Source organism: Hippocampus comes, unplaced genomic scaffold (assembly GCF_001891065.2).
Source record: "Hippocampus comes isolate QL1 unplaced genomic scaffold, H_comes_QL1_v1.1 scaffold261, whole genome shotgun sequence".
Classification (NCBI taxonomy): Eukaryota; Metazoa; Chordata; class Actinopteri; order Syngnathiformes; family Syngnathidae; genus Hippocampus; species Hippocampus comes.
The window spans coordinates 731,973-753,514 of record NW_017805824.1 but is presented as its reverse complement, the minus strand read 5'-3'; the positions used below and the strand labels follow the sequence as shown (position 1 = coordinate 753,514).

At 41.1% G+C, this 21,542-nt stretch overlaps 2 protein-coding genes across 4 annotated transcripts in view; both read right to left on the bottom strand.

The window, feature by feature from the left end:
* The window catches only part of cgnl1 (cingulin-like 1), a 34,942-nt gene extending 26,448 nt beyond the window's left edge, over positions 1-8,494 (bottom strand). The window contains exons 1-4 of the mRNA XM_019886802.1: positions 8,313-8,494; positions 4,269-5,892; positions 2,949-3,043; positions 94-196 (exon numbers count right to left, since the gene is read on the bottom strand). Coding sequence (XP_019742361.1) covers positions 94-196; positions 2,949-3,043; positions 4,269-5,840 — 1,770 coding nt within the window. The 5' untranslated portion in view covers positions 5,841-5,892; positions 8,313-8,494. The remainder of the gene's footprint in view (positions 1-93; positions 197-2,948; positions 3,044-4,268; positions 5,893-8,312) is intronic.
* Positions 8,495-11,542: 3,048 nt separating this feature from the next.
* Positions 11,543-21,542, bottom strand: part of tcf12 (transcription factor 12) — a 70,598-nt gene continuing 60,598 nt past the window's right edge. The window contains exons 15-21 of one of the 3 annotated variants that reach the window (XR_002170226.1): positions 20,665-20,856; positions 18,097-18,205; positions 17,866-18,010; positions 16,394-16,623; positions 15,933-16,086; positions 15,752-15,845; positions 11,543-14,962 (exon numbers count right to left, since the gene is read on the bottom strand). Coding sequence is in view for 2 of the 3 variants with exons in the window: in XM_019886795.1 (XP_019742354.1) it covers positions 15,944-16,086; positions 16,394-16,623; positions 17,866-18,010; positions 18,097-18,205; positions 20,665-20,856; positions 21,255-21,326 (891 nt within the window). In the remaining variant the exon portion in view is untranslated. Of the gene's footprint in view, positions 14,963-15,751; positions 15,846-15,932; positions 16,087-16,393; positions 16,624-17,865; positions 18,011-18,096; positions 18,206-20,664; positions 20,857-21,254; positions 21,327-21,542 lie in introns of all 3 variants that reach the window. The other 2 variants (XM_019886795.1, XM_019886794.1) reach the window with 2 other exon arrangements.

Sequence of the window (21,542 nt, the reverse complement as noted above, 5' to 3'; positions counted from 1 at the left end):
ATATATATATATATATATATATATATATATCTGCACAGTCAAAACCTATGGTAATGGACAATTAGAAAAACAGAGATTCTAAAAATGTCTCACTTTGTCATCAGGAGGGCCTGCCGTGGCTCGAAACTTCAATGTTTGAATCTTCTCAAAGACCAGGTTGACCTTTCTCTTGGTTGTTTCATCATTATCGGCGCTTCTGCAGACAAAGACACACACAGACCAGTCAGCGGAGGGTAAAAAAGAAACAGTTTTGCAGGTGGTCATGGTGGTTTGGAATAGCGATCAGTCATTCCCAACTTAGAAAGGGGTCGGGAAGGGTCATGCTGCTTTGATCTGCCACCTCAGTGCACAAACAGCCTTGTTTCAGCCTGAGAGGCTACGTTCAGACTATGGGGAAATGCGACCCAAATACAATTTTTTTGCCCATATGTGATTCTTTTATGACAGTGCTAACGGCTTGATTCTGATTTTTTCAAATCCGGTCTATATGTGGTCCTAGATTGGATACATATCCAATTTTTTGGCAATGCAACCTTCGTCTATCGGCCAGGTCGCATGTATCCAACTTGTAGGGTCTCAAAATTCCTGTATGCACTCTGCGCAGGGGAGTGAGATTGACAATTGTCCATGAACCCGCAGTTATTTAGTAACAATGTGGACTTTATATTCGACTTTATTTTAATCCCCAACATAAAATGGAAATTTATGGTGATTTGTACTATAGTAGTAATGCAGCCATGCAGACGATTTATTTATTGTATGCGGCAATGACGTGACATCATCTTTTGTGGTCATCTCTATGAAATGAGGAGAGTTAAAGGACTCTCCTCATTTCCCATGTATTTCTACCTTTTCCCACATTGCTCCTCTGTAGATATGGGATGATTAAAAAGATGAACCCCTACATCCTGGACCATATTTAGTTCCGGAAACACTCCATTGTTGGCGATTCATCTCTTTTTCTGTGCATGCAGGTCACTTTTGGGAAGCATTTGGTTCACACACCAAACAGACTGAGGATGCAATTAAGAATCGGATTTCACCAACAAATCTGAACTGAGTCTCGAGACCTGCAGTCTGAACGTAGCCAAACTCAACTATATGGCATCTTTATGAAAAGCATGTGCTTCGGGGAGCGTTTACTGCACACCAAAACAAAATTGCTGGAATTGAGCCACAAAATTATGTACACCTGGACAATCTAGTGAGACCCAAAAAGAGCTTACTTAATACCTTTTCAAGGCTAAGTAATTAACAATCAAAGTAGCAGAGCATCACAGTGTTGTAGAATCACACACAAAAGTGTTTTGTTTACCTGATAAATTACATAATGAGGAGCAAAACAAATACACCTCTCAATATGACGCAATGCAGCTCTTCAGCACTGCAATCAACAACTACAGTTGTAAGGAACAAACTTAAAAAGTTCGAATGAGTACCGCTCTTCTATTATTATTAAACACAATAACATGCATGTGGTGCAGGTATTCTTTTTGTCCACAGCAGACATTCTGTCTTTTCCGGATTCTTTCGCCCTGGCTTGCTGCCACCTGCACCAACTTATTTTTTTTTTTACACATTTCTACCATGTAACTGCATAATTTTAGTCTGTGTGGGGAAAAATGGCAGAGGTTTAGCTTTGACCATTTTTGGTAATTGAAGTATTCGAGTGTTTCGGTGAAACACTGCAACTCAAAAATAAGCAGGATTATCTGTGTAAAGTTAAGATCTTTGAACAACTCTGATTGTTTGTTTGTTTGTTTTTTTTAGATTGTGCAGGAGTAGTTAATTTTGTGGCTCCTCCCTGCAGGTCAGACCAAACATGATGTGTTAACCCTTCTTGGAAAAACTCCTTAATAACACATTGCGAGAGATGGACTTTTCCTGGATTCCTGATTGTTTGGTCACGATTACAGAAACCGGCGAGCTATTCCACCTCTTTACGTATCATCTTTTGTGTCTGCCTAACTGATCATTTCAGTGAATAAAAATGTTCTTTGGCACAGACTTTAGGAGGATCTACTCCCCCCTTGGAAAAGTCAGTGAAATGAAAAGCATCAGTATCAATAAATCTGAAGTCGCGCAGCTTTCTAATGACAACAGTGATGTATTATTTCTTTAAATTAGGTCAGTGACACAGAAACATTCTCTCAACCTCTGTTCTCCTCCCACAGATGACTTCGATTATACATCCACATCTCCCGTTGGCGCATGTTTGTCTTTGCGGCCTTGAGAATGTAGCTCAGTTGCTATCCCAGCACTTCCATCTGGGTTTCCTTTCCTTTGTCGTCCTCTGACTCCTGACCTGTATCCCCGTCACACCCAAACAGTTTCCTGTCCTTTTTCTAAACGACCACTCGCTGTGCCAACAACTGCAATAAAATCGAGAAAAATGTGTATCAAATCTGAACAGCTATGTCTTTCATTTACGACCTCTCACAGTTTATGCAGGAAATCGATAACCGCCATATTGATTGAACTGCAAAGACTTTCATATTACTCTCCTTTGACTCAGTTTAACCCGAATCCTCGATGCTTTCTTCTCTTGGCAGCTGATACGTGTCTGATTACAGAAACAAACACAAAGGTTTAGCCCTTGATTTACACTATAGCGGAGAGAAAACACTGAGGCAAAGTGAGATTGTGAAGAAAAAATAATATCCACACAGCTGGATCGCCTGGCTGGGTGGGTAAAAGAACACATTCCTTCTCTTTTATCATAAACAGCCCAACTCTGATGAAAAAAAAAAATCCATGAACTCCCACTGAACAACTTCTCCCAACATGATGCATGACTTCAAATGTGCTATTTGTGAAATGTAGGAACAATGGGCCCAGTTTGTGGTTCAAATTAGAGCCAAAAGATTCAAACTCTTCTGTTTTTATAGCATCAACCAGCCATGAAAATAGGGAGCCAAGCAGAACGAGGTCAAGCTGCAATAACTCACCCGTCCTTTAGGTAATTGAACAAAATTTGCTTTGCTGTCTCTTCGTGTGTTTGTTGTGAAAGCTCCTGCTGACCTTTAAGGAGATCTGGCGTTGCCTGAATGGGACAGGAAATGAGAAAATGATCTGAACGTGGTAACAGAGACATCCGATTTACTACAACAACCCTGAATCAAAACGTGGTGTCAAATTGCGTTCCTGCTTGCGTATCAATAAAATGGCATACCACCTTTTATTCTAACAGTGGCTGACATAAGACAAATTGTCCCATGTCAATTTTTAGTCTTCAAGCTGAAAGAGCAAGTCAACCAAATTTTTTTTTATTGGCAATAATATGTGAAATGCGCGTCCACTAGTCAAAACATGGCATTCTCATTAATATTGTGTTTGTGGAACATGACCTATGTCGCAAAATGTACCCGATTTTAGCCATCTCAGAAGGTGGCCACTTTACCAATTTCAGTCAACTGAAAATTAGATCACAGTTGGTCAAAGCTTAAGTTACAACCAATCACAGCTGACCTGGTTTCTGACCTGGTTTCTGAAGGTGAGGCATGATGGGTTGTTCCCCGAGCCTTGAGCAACTGTGATGTCATTTGCAGTGGACAGCAAATGGCCGCCCCCTTGGATGGACAGAAACGGGTGGATTTTCTCGCTTTTTTTCCATGTCCCACAAACGTCATAGTCATAATGCTGTGTTTAGACGAGTGGGGCTGTATAGAATATATTGAAATAAAAATAAAACATTTCATCGGGGGTTCTTATCTCCTTTAAGATTGGGAAGCTATATTAAAGATTCACTACAATGATATCAGAGATGTTTCAAAATAAATTAGTCTTCTGTGAAGGTAATTGCTGAAAAACATGCAAAGCTTGAGAACTATGTAGTAATGAATTGTTGAGATAAATGTGTTTCATCATTTAAGAATTTCTGATTGTTGGGAGTGTTGCTAAAATGGGTCCCAATGGGATACTGAAGGTCAGACACGAGACTCGTTTCCAACACTATGTAATAATTTTCTTCATTTTGAAGCATAATTTTCCATGCATTGTGATTTGTTCATCATTCAAATTTGGCAGGGCTATTTGTGGTATGTAAAATTTAGAAGGTATAATTATTTTCATTTTACAGGGACTTTAAAGTCAAAGGCCACGTTTCCACCTCACAAAAATGAATAATGTTTTTTTTTGGGGTTTTTTTTTGCTATACTTCACAACTTACAGTAACTGAAACGTACAAGATACTATTTGTATGTAACTGAACTGGTGCAAACAGGGCATGGGTAACACCTACTGTTATGGTGATCTATTATGTATATTACCTGTACATCAGTGTCTGTGGTGGCTTTTTTGCCAACAATTGTGGACTTGGATAAAGATGTTGACAGCTTGCTTGCTGAAGACGCTGTGTCCACTGAGTCTTTATTTTTGAGCGTTACAACTGCAGAATGGCATTGGGGTTTTTGGTATCCCTGGATGTAGCCGACACCTGTGGATAAGGTGCTCTGGGGAGAGCCAGGGGCACTAGTGGTACGAGATGGTGACTTGGAATTGAGCATGAACCAGGGCTCCTGATTCCCAGCTGTCCTGTGCAGCCGGAGTTGTGAGGGCCGCAGGACGTGCTCCATTGATGTGCCACGACGACGGCTCGATTCATCCAGGGGCCTCGATCCTTCCTCTCGTCCGAAGGCGCTATCCACACTGTGAGAGCGTTTCCTGTCCTCAGGATTGATCCGGTTTCTTCGCCCAGCCCTGCCACGCCGATGGTGGCTGCCGTCTTTGCCGTCAAACTTCTCAATGAGCTCATCAACACCGGGAATCGGGCCCCTGTCAATGTCTCTGCCCGACCCAGGGACGAAAGGGATGTAGCGCCGGTTCTCGTGACGGTTAATGGTGTCCGCGTAAAGCGCATCGACGTTTTCATCCGCATGGACCTTAGAGGTGGAGGATGATGAGGAGTGGCGAGAGCGAGAAGACAACTGCAGAACAGGTCCACTGGAGTCGGACCTCCTCAACGGAAGGACATCTGGCTCGCGGCGTTTGCGATCGAGGCTTGAGTTGGCACTGTTCACTGAAGTGGGAGACTTGCACTGGGTTTTGTTCTGCTCACTCATGGGACTGGACACAGTGGGCGCTTGGGTATGACTTTTGAGCGTTGGCTTGGACTGAGGTGAACTCTGCTTGCTGAGACAAGGTTTGGACTGCGGCTGAGCCACTTGCGCCTTGGTCTGTGGCTGAGAATGCAGGGTCGGACCCAAAGACTGAGGAGTTAATTTGGGTTTTTGGTATTTTGCCTCAGTCGAGCGCGTAGACGAAAGTTGACTTTTGTTCAATTGTGTAGGAGCTTTGTTCTGATCTTGGCTTGAAGACATGTTGTGGGATAGTGTAGATACAGTGGCTGTGGACTGAGTTCCGGTCTCAGCAACAGAAAGGGGCCTTGAAGGTAGACTCTGAAAGTTCAATGAATTGGTCTCTGGATCATAGGGTTGCAGTATCTCGGGATGCCTCTGAAAGTTCAGAAGGGTTTGCGCTTTCCTTGCTTGTGTATCTGCAGAGCCGTTCTGAGAGGATGCGTACTGCATCATCTTCTGAGACCTGTACTCGCCGAAGGGGCTCCTGGGTCCACCCTCCTTATCTCCTCGAAAATCATACTCATGGTAGTTATCAATAAAAGAGCCCTCTGTCTCAATGTAGCCATTGCTATCGGCGTCAAAGGACTGAGGACCATTGTCCTGGTTGTTCAGAACTACGTAGGGATGTCCATCTATGCCCTGGACTCGAATGCTCAGACCATATGTACCACAATTGCTGTGGGGCCTAGAGGAGTGAGATGGTTGGGTGTAGCCCCGCTGTGGTCCACTAGTAGGAATGCCAGTCACTCTGTAGGACTCCATCAGGAATGCAGAAGGAAAATAAATCCCTCTCCCTGGATTAGGTGCCCTTTCTCTGGAAGAATCAGAGGGTCTATTAGTTGGAAATCAGAGACTGTATAATTCAATTTAAAAAAAAAAAAATTCTTGCCTCACAGTCTGAGACACCAATAGAGCATTAGAACTTTGCTGTAAATAATCATTGATGTTTTCCATCAGGTGTGAAAAGAACTGACATTTGTATGGACAGTAAAATTGGACTTCAAAAAAGTGAAAGTAAATGTAAAAACGGTTTCACTTGTCATTTACAATAAGCAACATGTTTTTCAAACATCAACAAATGAGCAGCAAAACAAGTAATAAATGAAAGCGTGTACAAATACAAAAGGATGTTGCTCAGAAATATTTATGTCGGCCAAGACAGTCAGAGACAAAGCCATCAGCAGGCACCATGTGTTGCGGGAGACAATGGGCTTTCAGCAAGTTCCTGTTTGCCTTGCTGATAATGTCTCATTTACCAGATGCAACAATATAAAGACAAACTGAGATGGGCCTGGAAGAGGGCTCTGATAAGGATGACAACAAAGGTCTCAAGGCAGGATACATCACGCTATGGGTTTAACAGGCCAGGACCGACTAATGGCTGACACCCCTATGAATGTAAACATACCAAGCAGGAGGTTATAGGAAGGTGTTTACTGTAAAGCTAAATCATATACTGAGCAGGTCAAGAACCACACTCCTAATACATATCCATACGTATTTAAGAAAACCAACTGAACTCCAAATGAAGAAGCACTTGGTGACGGAAGCAAAGAAAAACTTCCTCTAAGGAGGAAACCTCACACAGAACCTGGCCTTTGTGGGTTAGTCGTCTTCCACGTATGGTAGATTTAAGAAGCATAGACAAAATAGAGGAACAGAGGCTAGCTAGGGAGAGAAAACAAGATCGAGGTGTTGATCAGCCAAGGACGGAATGAGAGAACAATGGGCACAACAACAGTTGTATCAACAACAGTAATAGTTCCAAGATTACAGCAGGGACAATGATATTGTTCCGCTCCTGACATAAAGGCAGATAATTGAGAAGGTGTGAATTTTAGGGCAATTTGTGCTAGCAACAGAAGATTTCATTTCAGTCCAAGGACTGTGCAACCATTTTCCTGTCATTGTATTTTACCATCAGCACGGTGGAACGTGGTTAGCTCTCTGACTCAAAATGATGAGGGCTGGGATTCCAATTAGAGCCTTCCAGTGTGGAGTTTACATTTCTCTAAATGTATTCCACCCATCCATTTTCCGATCCACTTATCCTCACAAGGGTCGCGGGGGTGTTGGAGCCTATCCCTGCCGTTTTCGGGCAATAGGCGGGGGACACCCTGAACCAGTTGCCAGCCAATCGCAGGTGTATATTTCAAATAAATAAATAAAATATCTAGCATAATGACAAAAAAAATATATTAAAGACCTTTCTGACATAGATGATTATTCTCCAATGTTTGTCAAACTGCTGCAGTGTCACACCAATTGATCCCATTTGAACATTTTGGTGTTTGAACATGTTTAAATATGTTGTTTCAAGTGTCCATTTTTGGAGAGAGAATGAGGGCTAAAGAAAATTTGAGTGATTTACACTTTCAAGTTTAAGTGAATTGTGTTTCAAGAGTGTGGGAGATGTAAAATAAATTTTCACTAAATGTAGAATATACACAAAATGAATGAATCGCTGTCTTATTTTCCCTAATGAGAAAAGTGAGATGCCCCGAATGTTTTTACAAGCTGTGTGCTGGGGCTTCACCACAGGGCCCAGGTTAGAATTTCAAATCCTCGCTTTTGATCTTACGGAGCACATTTTTATCTCACCGTGGGAATTACTTGTGAAGCGTGAGGAGGCCTGACCATGCTGATAACCTGCTCAAGCCCACAAGAGGAAAACAAAAGCGCTGTAATCGGCGCCATTTGGAGAAGAACGTCAAAATAAAGTCGAGCTAAATCACTTAAGCAGGGATTTACACTCTGGGAAAATATGAAAAACTTACGTAACCTCATTGAGAATTGCCTCTTGGCAGAGGTGGCAAACGTACTCGCACTCTGTTTACATATAAGTACGTGGGCTGCAGTATCAAAGTATTTGTACTTCGTTACTCCCCACCACCGCCCATTGAAACTCCGTGAGTGTCAAAATCATAAAAGTAGTTCTATCAATTTAACTCAAGTAGTATATTTATGAGGAGAAAGTTCGATAGCTAAGAACAATTCACGTTTTAAACTGACGCACTTTGAAGACAGTCACATCGCTACTCGGTGCAACAGGTGGCTTCAAAGCACTCAAGCAACTAACTGCGATTTAAAACGTGGTTTAAAACGTGACATAAACGCCCGAAACCGTATCGAAAGCGAGCAGGGGTGCTGTAATTGTCTTTGGTTTCAACTTGTTGAGTTTGGTCGCTCACGACAAACACGTACGAACATCACTGGAAAGCGTCAGCTACTCACCACTAGCAGTCGTCCTCTTCGCCTGTCGTTTTTATAACAACAAAATATCTTTATTTAATATTAAAGCAGCAAGCAAAGTAACCGGGTCGCGCTTTATCAACTTAATTAGCGCAGTACTACTCACTGAGGGAGACAGTTTGAGGAGGAGGAGGAGAAGGACGCTCGCAGCCCCGACTCTCGCTCCGGCTCGCCCCGCCTGCTGAAACGAGCGCACCGACCCGCCCACCAGGATACCCTGCAGCAGGCCGGTGGTCCACGAGCACCACCACGAACTGGACCAGCCCTGACACTTGAAAGCATACCAAATGCTTTACCTGACAGTCGCAGATGGAAAATCACAAGTGGATTGAGCTGTTTCACCAATCAACAACAGTTACCACGTAAATATTTACATTTGAGACGAGTACAGTGAGGTTAAATTGTGCAAATAACGTATAAAATGAAATCCTTACTCCATACTTTTTATGAAGGGTCTGCAAGTCTTTGAATTCGACAGCGCCGTCTTGTGGAGCATAAAGTAACTTGATGAATGCGATATAATTTTAATTCTTCTGATGATACAAAACGAAATATAACGCAGTACAAATACAAATTAGATTTTTATTTTTTTTGGGGGGGGGTTGTTAAAATGTTAAATTGTATGTGAAACTAATATCTAATCATCATCATCATCAATGTCAATGACAATGCGTTTATGACTATCACTAAAATATTACTACAATAATATTTGAATTATTATCAGTATTGTTTTTCACAATTATTGTTCCTCTTAGATATTTTGAATGTATCCCTCCACCTATTATTCAAGCTGCTTAGTATTTGTACATAGTTTGTTTCACACCACGCCTTGGTTTCTCCTTCTTTTCATTATTATTACCATTAGGATTATTAAGATTGTTATGATGATTATTAGGATGTCTGCACACCTCTGGTTTGGAACTCTAATTTGAAAACCTAAAACTTGAAACCCTTAGCCTCGTGTAAAACTCAACTCTGAAATACTGTACTAAGTTGAGTTTCAAACCCTAATTTAAAATACTGGCCATATTTAAAACCTACTTTGAAACACTTTGGGAGTGGGGTAGATAAACGTTTTCCCAAGTCATGGCCCTTCCCCTTCCCCGTCTGTAAATACATAATCGGGATGCTGTACTGTGGATGGGCTATAATGCCTCATTAGCCACACCCTTGACACGCTGCAGGTCAAGTGAGTGAGGTTTTTTTTTTTTGTGTGGAAGGGGTTTTTTTTTTGTTGTTTGTTTTTATGAGTGAATTTTTGATCAGTGTGAGAGTTTTTGACAGTTTTTTGGGGTGTTTTTTTTTTGGTAAGTGGAAGGTTTGTGTTCGTCGTCTAGTTTTTTTAATGTGTGTGTGTGTGTGTGTGTGAGAGAGAGACAGTTTATTCGTGGGATTTTTTGAGTATTCATAAGATGTTTTAGGTGTATGTGGAGGTGTTTTGGGGTGTGAGAGGTCTATGTGAATAAGACGTTTTTTTTTGTTTTTTTTGTTTTTTTTTTTTATCAGTGCCAGTGAGAGTATTTTATAGGGTGAGAGAGGGAGTTTTTTTGTGAGTCGTGAGAGACTTTATTGGTGAGAGAGGTTTTTCTGCATATGAGAGCTGTTTTGGTGGAAGTGAGTCCTTATCGGTTTTAGTAAGAGTTGGTGTGTGTGACGGGGAGAGAGAGAAAGGGAAAGAGTTTTTGGGTGAATGTGTGAGTTTCTGGGTGTTTGTCAGAAACTTTGGTGAAGATAAGTCTTTTGCACTGTGTGAGAGGAAATAAAAAAATGAGTTACCAAAGACTCATTAATTCCTGAGATTTAGCTATAATGGAACCGAGTGCATTCACTGCAGGGAGCCGCAAACTCCTTAGACCGTTTGGGAGGACACCAGCCAAGGCCTTTTTGGCCCGGCGGTCGTGACAGGAAGTCAGCCTGCAGACACGGTGGTCTCGCTCCTCCCAAAAAAAAAAAACAAAAAAACAAAAACAGTCCACTGGTCTAACACTCTCACTTGTTCCCCCAGAAGTATTGAAACGAAACGACAGTGATTAACGTGGCCCCCGGTCGGAGCTTCGGAAAGCGGATGTGGGTTCGCAGACCTTGGAGGTTGCGAGGGGTGCACACATCTGGAATGTGATCATTCCACACAGATGCGCCGCAAACATGATTTACGGCACTGCACAATTCCAGGGTTTTTGGAGCACTGAGACACGTTTTTACCAGCCTTTCGGGATGCATTCATCTCAGTCACAAGCCATACTGGAGTGACAGGTTGTGCTCGGAACCTTAAACCAAGCAACAAGATTAAACAAAGTACTAATAAAAAGAAAATCTGGGAGGGAAAATGAAGGTAATGAAAAACAAATGAAAACCTATTTTAAATTAGTTGTTTTTTGGAATGTGCGAGAGCTTTATTTATATTTTTAGGTGTCCTAGAATTTTTGGTGGTGAATGTGAGTTTTTTGAAGTTTTTGGGTGACAGTGGGAGTTTTTTTGTTGTATTAGAATTTCTGGGTGCAAGTGACATGAGAGAGATTTTGGTGTGCATCAGAGTAGTTTTGTCAAGTGAGTATTTTTAATGTGAGAGTTTGTTGCATGTGTATGACATTTTTTTGTGTCTCCAAGAGGTTTTCTAATGGGTGTGAGATATTTTTTTGATGTGGTTTGAGATTGTTGGGCGACTAAGAGTTTTTTTTTTTTTTTTATGTGTGACAGTTTTTGTTATGAGAGCGTTTTTAATGTGTGAGGGTTTTTTTGGTGATGTTTTTGGTGCGTGTGAGTGAGTTTTTGGGTTTGTGTGCGTGTGTATTTTTTATTTTTTTTAAACCATGAGAGATTTTTTCTTTTTAGGCATGCGAGTTTTTTAGGTGTAAGCGTAAGTGAATTTTTGGGGGGTAGGTGTAAATTTTTAGCATGAGTGTGAGTTTTGTGGGGTTTGTGTGAGTTTTTTGACGCGTTCGAGTGTTTTGCTGTATGTAAGAGTTGTTTTTGTATGTGACAGTTTTCTGTGCGTCTTGGGTTTTCTGGTGTTAGAATTTTTTTGGGTGGTAAGTTTGATAGGCGACTGTGAGAATTTTTTGTTGTTGTTGGCCAGTTTTTTGTTGAGATTTTGGTGCAAGAAGGCTTTTGGGTCAGCGTGCGAATCTTTGTGTGTGAGATTTTTGTTCTATTTTTAAAACAATACAGAGGTATGCCCAGGTTGTAAGTAAACAGCTAAACAACTCGAGTTTAAAAAAGATGGCACATTTATTGCAACATAAATGTTATATACATCATGTTTTTCTGTTGAAAAAAACTGTAATTTTCATTGCCGCCTTTTCCAGATGTGCACAGACAACATGTTCGACGTTTTGACACAAATGTTTCTCAGTCAACCACGAGAGACTTGCGAATGGACATTGACATTTCCGGGAATAACAAAACAGGTTATGGTTAAGTGACCGCGTACATTTTACTACCTAATATAGTAAAATAAAGTAAGAAACTTTTTACTCAAAACCTTTGCTTCCAAAAATCTAGAAAGAGTAATATTTAGAATTCAAGAAATATTCTTACAGTATTATTGTATAAAAGACTACCTACAGTGAAAAATAACCCAATTTTTTTTTAAACCGCTTTGCTTTTGATTTTCCTTTTTTCTATATTACACAAGGGAAAAGCATGTGAGAATACAGCAACTTGGCAAAGAAATACAAAGCGGAACATACAAAATGAAGGAAATGGAGCAGGAACTCACATGTATACTAAAATCATGAATACACACATGTGAATACTGTCATGAGCAACAAGGCCACATACCGACCAAGGAAACACACATACACACACGCAGACGCACGCACGCAAAAGACAAACTAAAACTGTTCAATGATAGATTCTGAATGTAAACTTTTACTTTGACTCTAATGGAAGTCCTTTTTTTTGTTTTTTGGGGGTTTTTTTTGCACAGAAGCTTTGTGAGACAATATACAGACAACTAAATGGAATATAAAGAACCAAACACTTAAAAAAACATGCACACCAAAACATATAAATAAAGCCATTGCCAAAGGGAAATCGAATCTTTTGTTCGTTGTTGTGCTACAATCCCACAAAATGACCTCTTTTATCTATATATATGTTCAGCATAGTGTGAAATATCAGGTCTGGCTTCTTTTATTAGGACTGAGCAAAATATAAGTGGAAGCTGGAAGAAATGACTTGACATAAATGCATACCTACTGTTTTTGTGTTGAGACAAAGACCTAATGTAATCAGTCCAGGCGAAAAAGTGGCCGTCGTTATTTGTTTAAAAAGAATATCAGGGATTGGAAGCAAAACGTTAAGTGTCAAATTACACGTGCGTATGTCGACTACTCTACGGCTGAAGGCATCTCCTTTAGTAAAGACGCTACAAATAGGCAGGGAATGTGAAGATTTGCTATGTTTGCTGTATTATTAGTATTTAAAACCCATTACAATGTCAAATAAAATGGGAACTTCCAATCAAACTTGAGGTTTTTTTTTTCTCACCGAGGACTAGAACGTTACCAAAACGAAACTAACAAAAACTTTTGGTTCCACGCGTTTTCTGGAAAAATTAAGAAAAAAATGGGCCAATACATGAATGGCTGTGTTCGGAGTCATCCGCCCATTCCCTACTCACTATACAGTGATGCTTTGCGATATGAGTGACCTGACTTTTTATTTATTTTTGAAGACAAAAGCCATTGTGAAGCAGATTTTTTTTTTTGGTTTGGACTTGTGAGGAAAAATATGATACAAGCATAGTGTCGTGACAGCAAACTCTACTTAATTCACCTTTGTGTCCTAAACAACATTATAACTTTGTAGAAAAATCCACTAACTTAATGCTAACGCATAATGGGAAATCAATTATATCCCTTTAGGCAACCGCTAATTGAACATAAATTGTGCAAGCAACATACGTACAAACACAGTATAACAATACTCACAGGCAGATCTTCTTTTTCCTCTGCACAGAACAATTGTACTTGTATCTCAAGGTTCCATTGTATAGTGATTTTATTTTTTAATCATTAGCCTAATAGGATAGTTGCCAAAGTCATTTTTTAACGTTTTTGGAAAACAGGGTGGATGGGGGCATTCTTCCATTACATCGGTAGATTTTAAATATTTTGGAAGTGTAAGTTAAAATTGACACATGCAATGATATTACTAGACTAACAACAAAGTGAACTCGATAGTGTACTTTCATTATTCAAATGAAAAATTGTTTTGAACCCAATTCGCAAATGTACCGGATCAACAGATGTCAGCTGGTGGAACTTTTGAAATAAATATTGAACAAATAAATAAACTATAATAAGACCATATTTGTGAATTTATTGTGTATTTTACAAAACGAATACAAATAAAGCACTTTATATCCATTTGTGTTGTGATGTGTTGCTCTCTTAAAGATATTTTCGCACCATTACTTATCACTTTGCCTCTTGCCAACAATCAAACAATACCCCGGAAACGAAAATTTTTTTGTCATCACAAGGCATAATGGGATGTACGAGATGTGTTAGAAAAGATCCAGGACTGATGAAAAACGATAGTTTTCCAAATCCAAACGACGAGTTTTCCCTTGGGAAGTAATCACCTTGGAGTCCAAAACACTTTCGCACCTTTCTCTGTCCCATCATCACTTCTTTTAATTCGAGTCTTCGCAGCCTTGTCGTCGCAGCAATCGTGATCTTATCCACGTTTTTAAAGCAAACACTTCCCCCCACGCCCCACCTTGAGCTTGGGGGGGGGAAAAAGAAATCAAACGGAGCCAGGTTGTGTGGATAGAAAGGTTTCTCCCTCCAGCAGTGCGCTGTTCTTCTCTGCCAGAAACTGTCCGATGCTCAGGGCTTTGGGAGCAGATGTGCCGGTTGCTCATCTCCCCACACTAAAGCAGAAACTCATAGTTTGGATTTGAACTCTATCTTGAGTGACACAAGTCCTGGGACTTTTCTGACACAACTCCGATTTGATTTTTGTAGTTTTCCACCTCATTTCAAGATGCATCAAGGGATACATGAAAAGCACGAAACAGTTGCTAATTGATGCTCACGAGACATTTGCAAAGCATGGCAAAATGGCAAACTCACAAGAAAGGGTACCAAATAGTGGATAGGGAGCGATTTCGAACATAGCCAATCTTACTTTTTCCCTTATTTCACTTGCCAGGCTGGAGTGCTTTGTTTTGTAACGACACTGGCAAACTACAGGTTAAACTGAAAACTGTCTACATTTTCCCTTAAGACATACACTTGGAGCTCAAGGACGTAATAAATAGAAAGAAAAAAAAAAGCTGCTGTTACAATGCATTCGTCAATTCAGTTTAGGCACGAGGCAACCTCCACGTGAAGTTGGAAGAGATTGCAAAGTATGATTGTTCAGAAGCGACACGCTTCTTACAGATCTGCGTGATATGTGCTTGAGATTCTTCTCGCTTTTTGGGGGCAAAATTTGCGGACGGACTGCCGCGCAGGCTCCTTGTCAGTCTTGGGACTGGATTGTGTTAGTCTTGAGTGATTTTGGCTTCTGGTGGTCTATTCTCCTCCGCAAAGTGGCGTAAAACGCAGCGGGGAGCCCCCTCCGTCACAAGGAGGCCAAGTCGCCATCTCAGACGGGACGAAATGTTCTGCGTGCGGGATCTGTCACAGACGAGACAAATCGTATCAAAGAGGTGGTGCTATGACATCAAACAACATGCGAAACACATTTGTAGTTGATACAGAGAGTGACCACACACACTGGTTCAATGCTTTGGCCACATAGCGCAAGGACTGGTGCTGAAAAACAGCGAAATAGAGAGAGTGATAGACATAGAGAGAGCTGGAGAGCTAGTTACATCAAGTAAGTAGATACTGATAGATAGCATGAGAGACAGAGCGAAGTGATAGAGAGGTAAAGAGCTAGACAGAGAAAGCTAGAGAAATATATAGAGACGGACAGAGATAGACATTGTAGATAGGACTGATTGAGAGTTGGAGCCATTGCTATCTAGATAGAAAGATACTTCTATAATCATCCCTACTGAACGCCAAAGGCGCTGCCCAAGAGCACGAAATTTCTGTTGCGCACGCGCAGTTCGAGTATGTATACAATGTCATTGTGAGACCGAGGTGGCGTAGGGTGACTGTAAGTGCCCGATAAATAGACAGATAGATAGATAGAGAAATAGATAGATCGATGAGCAGATTAAAGGTGGCAAAAGTTTCAAAAATATGATTGGAGTCATTTGTTTCACATCTCAAACAGGGGTGTGTTCACTTTCTCTATCCACCGTAATCTGTATTTTCAAATCAGAAACATGAACTGATTGGTCGTGCGCCACCTCTCGAGATGTTCAATCAGGAACTTGATCACATGGGAATGAACTGGCAAGATGTTCAATTGTTGATTCATTTCGTGATTTATCAAACAGAGCGGCCCAACGTTACCTAGTCCTACTGTAGCTTGTCCAATGTGAAGGGCCGTTGTTATGTTTTGCTTCCGTTTTATATGAGATAAAACACACTAAGTTTGGCTTTTGGACTGTTGGTGACAAAGAGATGAGAGAAGGACCTTGACATTTTGTCAGTAGATCATGAAAAGACGAGTTGGCTGCAGAGTTTAGTGTACCTGTCCGGGCCTCAGAGGTGGCCCATGGGGTTGGATGTGTCAGTCAAGCTTGGGTGGACCCCCGTGTGACCTTGTTGACCATCACCGGAACCGCCCGACACTTTTTCCTCCTCTCTTCTCTTAAGGCAGGCTGCTTTGGGGTTTAGATTCCGCTCTATGGGGCCAAACAGTCAGAAGAATAAGACAATGTCATTTGATTATATTTCGGACAAAGCCGCGGCGAGCAGTACAGATGAAGGGGGAAAAAATAAACCGAAAAGTACTTTCGGTTTATTTATTATCAAAAGGCAGAAAAAGATCTTATTTTTTGAGACTTTTTTTGAGAAGCCCTTTGAGACTCCTTTGTGATTAAGGACCATATAAATACTTCTGACGTTATTGCACTAATAATAAATATTAATGTCAAAGTTAAACAAGGCAAGAATTCATATTTGAACAAGTGAATTTCAACTAGTAAAGACCTCTGACTTGTTGCTCCAAACTGAGGATGACCGCCACGGCCTGATGGAGGATGAGCAGCTTGGTCTGAGGCTTCTCGCTCTTCAGGTGCAGCTGGCACATGCGGCCCAGCTCCTTGAAGGCCTCGTTGATGTCCCGCACCCGCAAGCGTTCCCGGGCGTTGTTGGCCATTCTCCGCTCCCGCTCTCGCTCCGCTTTCTGCTCAGGGTTCAGGTCTTCGTCCTCGGTCAGACTGTCGGGTACATGAAAACACTTTTGAAAAGGAAGCGAGGTTGCCACTCTTTTCTTGAAATTATTTTCCAGGACATTTCCCGGATTTTGAGTGACTTTTCCAGGACTTTTTCATCTGCTCCGATATTCTACAGTTCTCACAATAGACACTCATAAATTCCACCCCAAACTTTGCAGAACAGTAATTTTCTGCACTTGTACCTTATATTTTGCATATTTAACCAGATTGTTTCAATGTTACCAAATACCATCCCAAATTTGCTGCAAAAAAAGACAGCTCTCTCACAAATGCGAAAAGACTCATCGTTCACCCCAAAAGAGCCATTCAAAAGGACGACTCATTAATGAACATCACAACACTAATATAAGATTTCACTTGGATGGTGACATCAAAATGAACTTCATTACTACAAAAATCAATCATCATCTGATTGACGAATGAACTGCTGATGGGTTGGACAGAGGCCAAACCGCATGATAGTATCCATGGCACCGCCATAGCCAGGGTGATGAGCCCAGGGGCTAAGAACTGCATGAAAACTCTGAGCTGTGAAATCCATGCACATACACAATATTTTAATACAGCTAAATTCCAAGTTCAGTTTTTCTCATTTACATATTTTCTGTCTCTGCTGTCTGCCAATGGGGCAAATATGAAATACCGAGTGTATCGTGGCTCCGTAAGAACTACCTGTTACCCGTTCCCATCTCGAAGCCGCTATCGCCCACTACAGCTCTCTGTCACTCAATAGAGGAGACAGAGAGTGGGAGAAAAACCTCACACTTGGTATACAACGCTAGAGCAACACTATTTAACTGAAATGTATTCTTTGGATAAAAATAAATCCCTACTTGGGTGTGAAAAAGTTCGTAAATTTAGCAACAAAGTCATATGGAAAACCTGGTCAAGAACTGTTCTATGGGACTATGCAATTTGATTAGCTGATAGCGTCATGTGGGGTGCCGTGCTAGCTTGAAGCACAGATTATTGGAATATGAATTGTTGTCTGTCTCTATATGAGCTCTGTGATTGATTGGCGACCAGTCCAGGGTATACTCCGCATTTTGTCTAAAGTGAGCATGGATAGATCCTGAACAGGATAAACGGTTTAGAGAATGAATGGATAGAACAAATGGATAGCTCATAAATGAATCATTAAATGATTCAAAATTAAATAGCTGTTTTTTTTTTCACAAACAGGTAGCTATTACTTTCTGTTCAGCAAAAATATGTGGAATTTACCTTGTGCGTGTGCCAGCGCGTGGTGTTTTCAGGCTGTCGCTCTCATCATCCGACTTGTCATCCCCTGAGAGCGAGTCATTCATGTCATCCTTGTCCTGCTTCTCCACTTTCAGCGCCAAGGTGGCGGCCACCTGACCAGCCAAGCCTGGAAAAGGAGCGGGAGGCGAGAAAAAGGTAAGTTAAGGTGAGCTGCCTATCAGCCATAAAATGAGTCAAGAGCAAGTATCGGACCTCTGAATGCTTCCACTTGATGGTTGAGTTCTGTGCTGGACGTGGAGCCAGTGCTTGGTAGGCCTCCGTGGCTGTTCAGACTTGCTGTGTCGTCAGCATGTGAAGAAACCTGCAACAAAAACAGGAGATGCATTGTCAAGACGGGAAGTTGACATCCTCTGCAAATGAAACAACAATACAAGACCAAACAGAGAGAAAAAAATGGTTGGATTTTCTGGAAGACTTTCAAGCAAGTGCCTGGTACAAGGTGTGCAAAAAAAAAAAAAAAATACTGTGGAAAAAAGGGCTTCAGTGATTCATCGAATCATTGCTGCTTTTAAACACACATTAATTTCTTGGGGGGTGGGGGGACATCGTTTCAACTTTGTACATCACAGGACAACTTGGGGATCTAATAAGTCATTCCAAACAGTATGAGACACAGTTTACTCATGGCTGTCTTTAACCACAACTAAGACTCTTTTTCATGTCTAAAAGGAGACTATTTTTAGATTTCTTTGGTGTTCACTTTCAAAAGACGTCAAAGTAGTCTAAATCCCCGGTTGCGACATAACACTCTCATTATGTACACATTCATGAGTGGCAAATAGTCAACAACCAGCACGTACAACCACAATCCGCATTTTTTCAGATGTTCAGCACATGTCCCCCCCCCCCAAAGTTATTTCAGTTCTCCTTCTACTTCCAAGAGAAGACGGGGAAAGTGTCACTGAGGCTGGAGGGTATCGCCCTGCATTCCCCCTCCCCAAATGTTTATTTATGTAATCCCCTGTCACTGTTGGCCTCTGTTACCCCCTTTACTCCAAAACCGTCCCTTTCTTCAGTGCTACACTAATCGTTGCTGTGCTCTCAACAGGTGCCCTAACAAGTCTTTGTGCGCAGGAGGAGGAGGAGGGGAAAGCTGGGGTTCTGGCAAGAAAAGAAGGCTGCCATTTTCATGGCTGGGCCTGATTATCATACAGCTGAGGAGGCACGGGGTGCAGACACACGTTCCCGACTATTCAGATTTCCTTGCTTGTTAAAAAGAAGCGATGAAAAGGGGTACAAAAAAGGAGGGTGGGTGGAGGGGGCGGGTGGCTGTCATCCAGACTAAAAGCCTGTGGCTGTGTCGAGGCTGGTGAGCCTGTTTGAGGGGAGCTCTCCCCACACAGGAAGACCTATGTTAGTGCAAACACAGCATGTTCTATCTGGCAGTCACAGTCGCTTAAACATTACTGCCACAGCATGGTGCTCGATAACAAACACAACAAAATCCATTGAGAACCTAGACATTTCATGTATGGGCTGTGCAAACAGTTTGAAAAGACCAAATTACATGAGTCTCGTTGAAATGATCTACAATTGCAGAAATTCAGAATAGTACTAAGTACAGTAAGGTCTCCATGTATTAAAAACTTGGCCATGCCCAATTCTGCATTTTATCGAAGATGCCAATTATTTCTGTTGTTTCTCAATACAGTGTTCTTAATATTGGCGGAAGTTGGGGATATCGTACATCTGAACTATAGTCGTTTCAGTAATCAACAAAAATGCTCCGACACTACAATACCTTTCAAGCAGGTAGAGGAGGAGCCCTGTCAGTCGTGATGTGTTACCTTCAGTTTAACATGCATGATAACAGTTATTAAACATCAAGTTGGATGTTAAAATGTCAGTCATGACAAGCTGCATCTGTATTATATTTGAGCAAAGCTGATGCCATGTTCCCCATTTTTTTTTTTTGGTGTATGTTTTTCAACAATATTTGATTTTTTTTCTAAAACACTCGTACTATCAGTACTTTGCATTGGTGAATACTCAATTGTATGTATTTGAAACCACATTCGATGCATCCCTAGTAGAAGTAACTAGGATTCTTGAGAATGGCACAAAGGATTGTGTTTGGACAGTGTGGTCAGATGCGAATAATTTTGCAACTGTAAGAAACATTCACAACGGGAAATATTAGTCATGAACATCCCTTAACACAATCTCTGACAATATTTTGCGATTTCACGTATGTCATTTGCAGCCAGAAGATACCCATTTAACAAATACAAATTGAATTCTACGCAAACATTCTGGATCACTTAACTGGACGTAAAGGAAGGTGAAGGAGAAAATTGTGTTCAGTGGTACATACAATAATCATTATTATGCTGGGGAGAAAAATAATGTTGAAGTCTTCCATTTTTACAGCAGAGATTTTATTAAAGCTGAAGCTATTTGGGGGTTATATCCTACAGTAAGCTGCACTGTCTCTTCTTCATTTGTATTGGAAAGATAATTAAAATCTCTTGAATTCAGACAAGAAATCACATATATTTTTCAAATTTGTGTTTCACTCTAGTGTGTGTATGCAGTTAAGTGAAATGGAGTCTGAAACAGCATCCGGTGATTACACTGATGGAAAATATGTCAGTGGACCAACTCTGTGTGGGATGTGTGCTTTTGTCACATGATGATGAATTATTTCTGAACAGGTGGCAGTAGTCAGATGTAAAAAAAAAAAAAAGTTTATTTTCCCAGATGCATTTCAAACACAATATCTTAATTAGGGAGACAGAAAAATGAAAATGGTCTTCATACCATTGTTGTTGTCCGACCAGGAGTCAACGCTGAGGCAGGGAAACTTGCGCCAATGGCTGCCAGTTGCCCATTTTGTGCCTGTCCCAGCAGACTGTGGATGTCGGTGGGTAGACTGGCAGTGGAGCCCACTGCGTGGTTCCTCAGAACAAGGATTGCATCATCCAGTCGGTCAAGACGATCCTCCATTCGCGACTGAGGGGCGCAGAGGGATTGTAGAGTGGAAGGTCAGGGGGAGGGAGAGGAGTGAGAAAAGAATGACAGAGCAGCTTAGTATAAGCATATTAGGGCCAAAAATTGAAAACACTGATTGGATGGCGTGGACTTGAAAAGTGAAGATAAAAGAAAATTCAAATGCACACAAGAGCCCCAAACATCAACAAATATACTTGCTTGTGTGGAAGTGAATGGAGTGGATTAACAACTGCACTCAAGCAGATTGTGGCAAGCTAATAAGACAATTTAACAATGGCAAAAAAAGCTGATTGAAAAAATAAAAATAACGATTGCATGTCAAGGTCATAAGAGCAACCCGAAACAATGGACGATGATTTATGAAATACATTACAGATTACCAGCTCAATCTAAAGTACCTCGCAGACGTCCTTTAAGAAAGACATGGCATCCTGAAGATGCTCATGTAACTGCTGATGAACTCTGTTTTTCTGCCCAAGTCCCAAAAAAATAAGAAGAGGATTAAGAAAGATCAGAAATACATTGAGAGAGAGAGATCATTCTTTAAGAAGAAACAAAATTTGCAAACAGATATACATCTGCTGACCAATCACTTTGTAAGGATGAAAGTTTTGTTGTGTGCTATTTTAGTGCCTTACAATGACATTGTCGGGCCACTGGTTTCATTGCGATTAAAAATTGCTGGC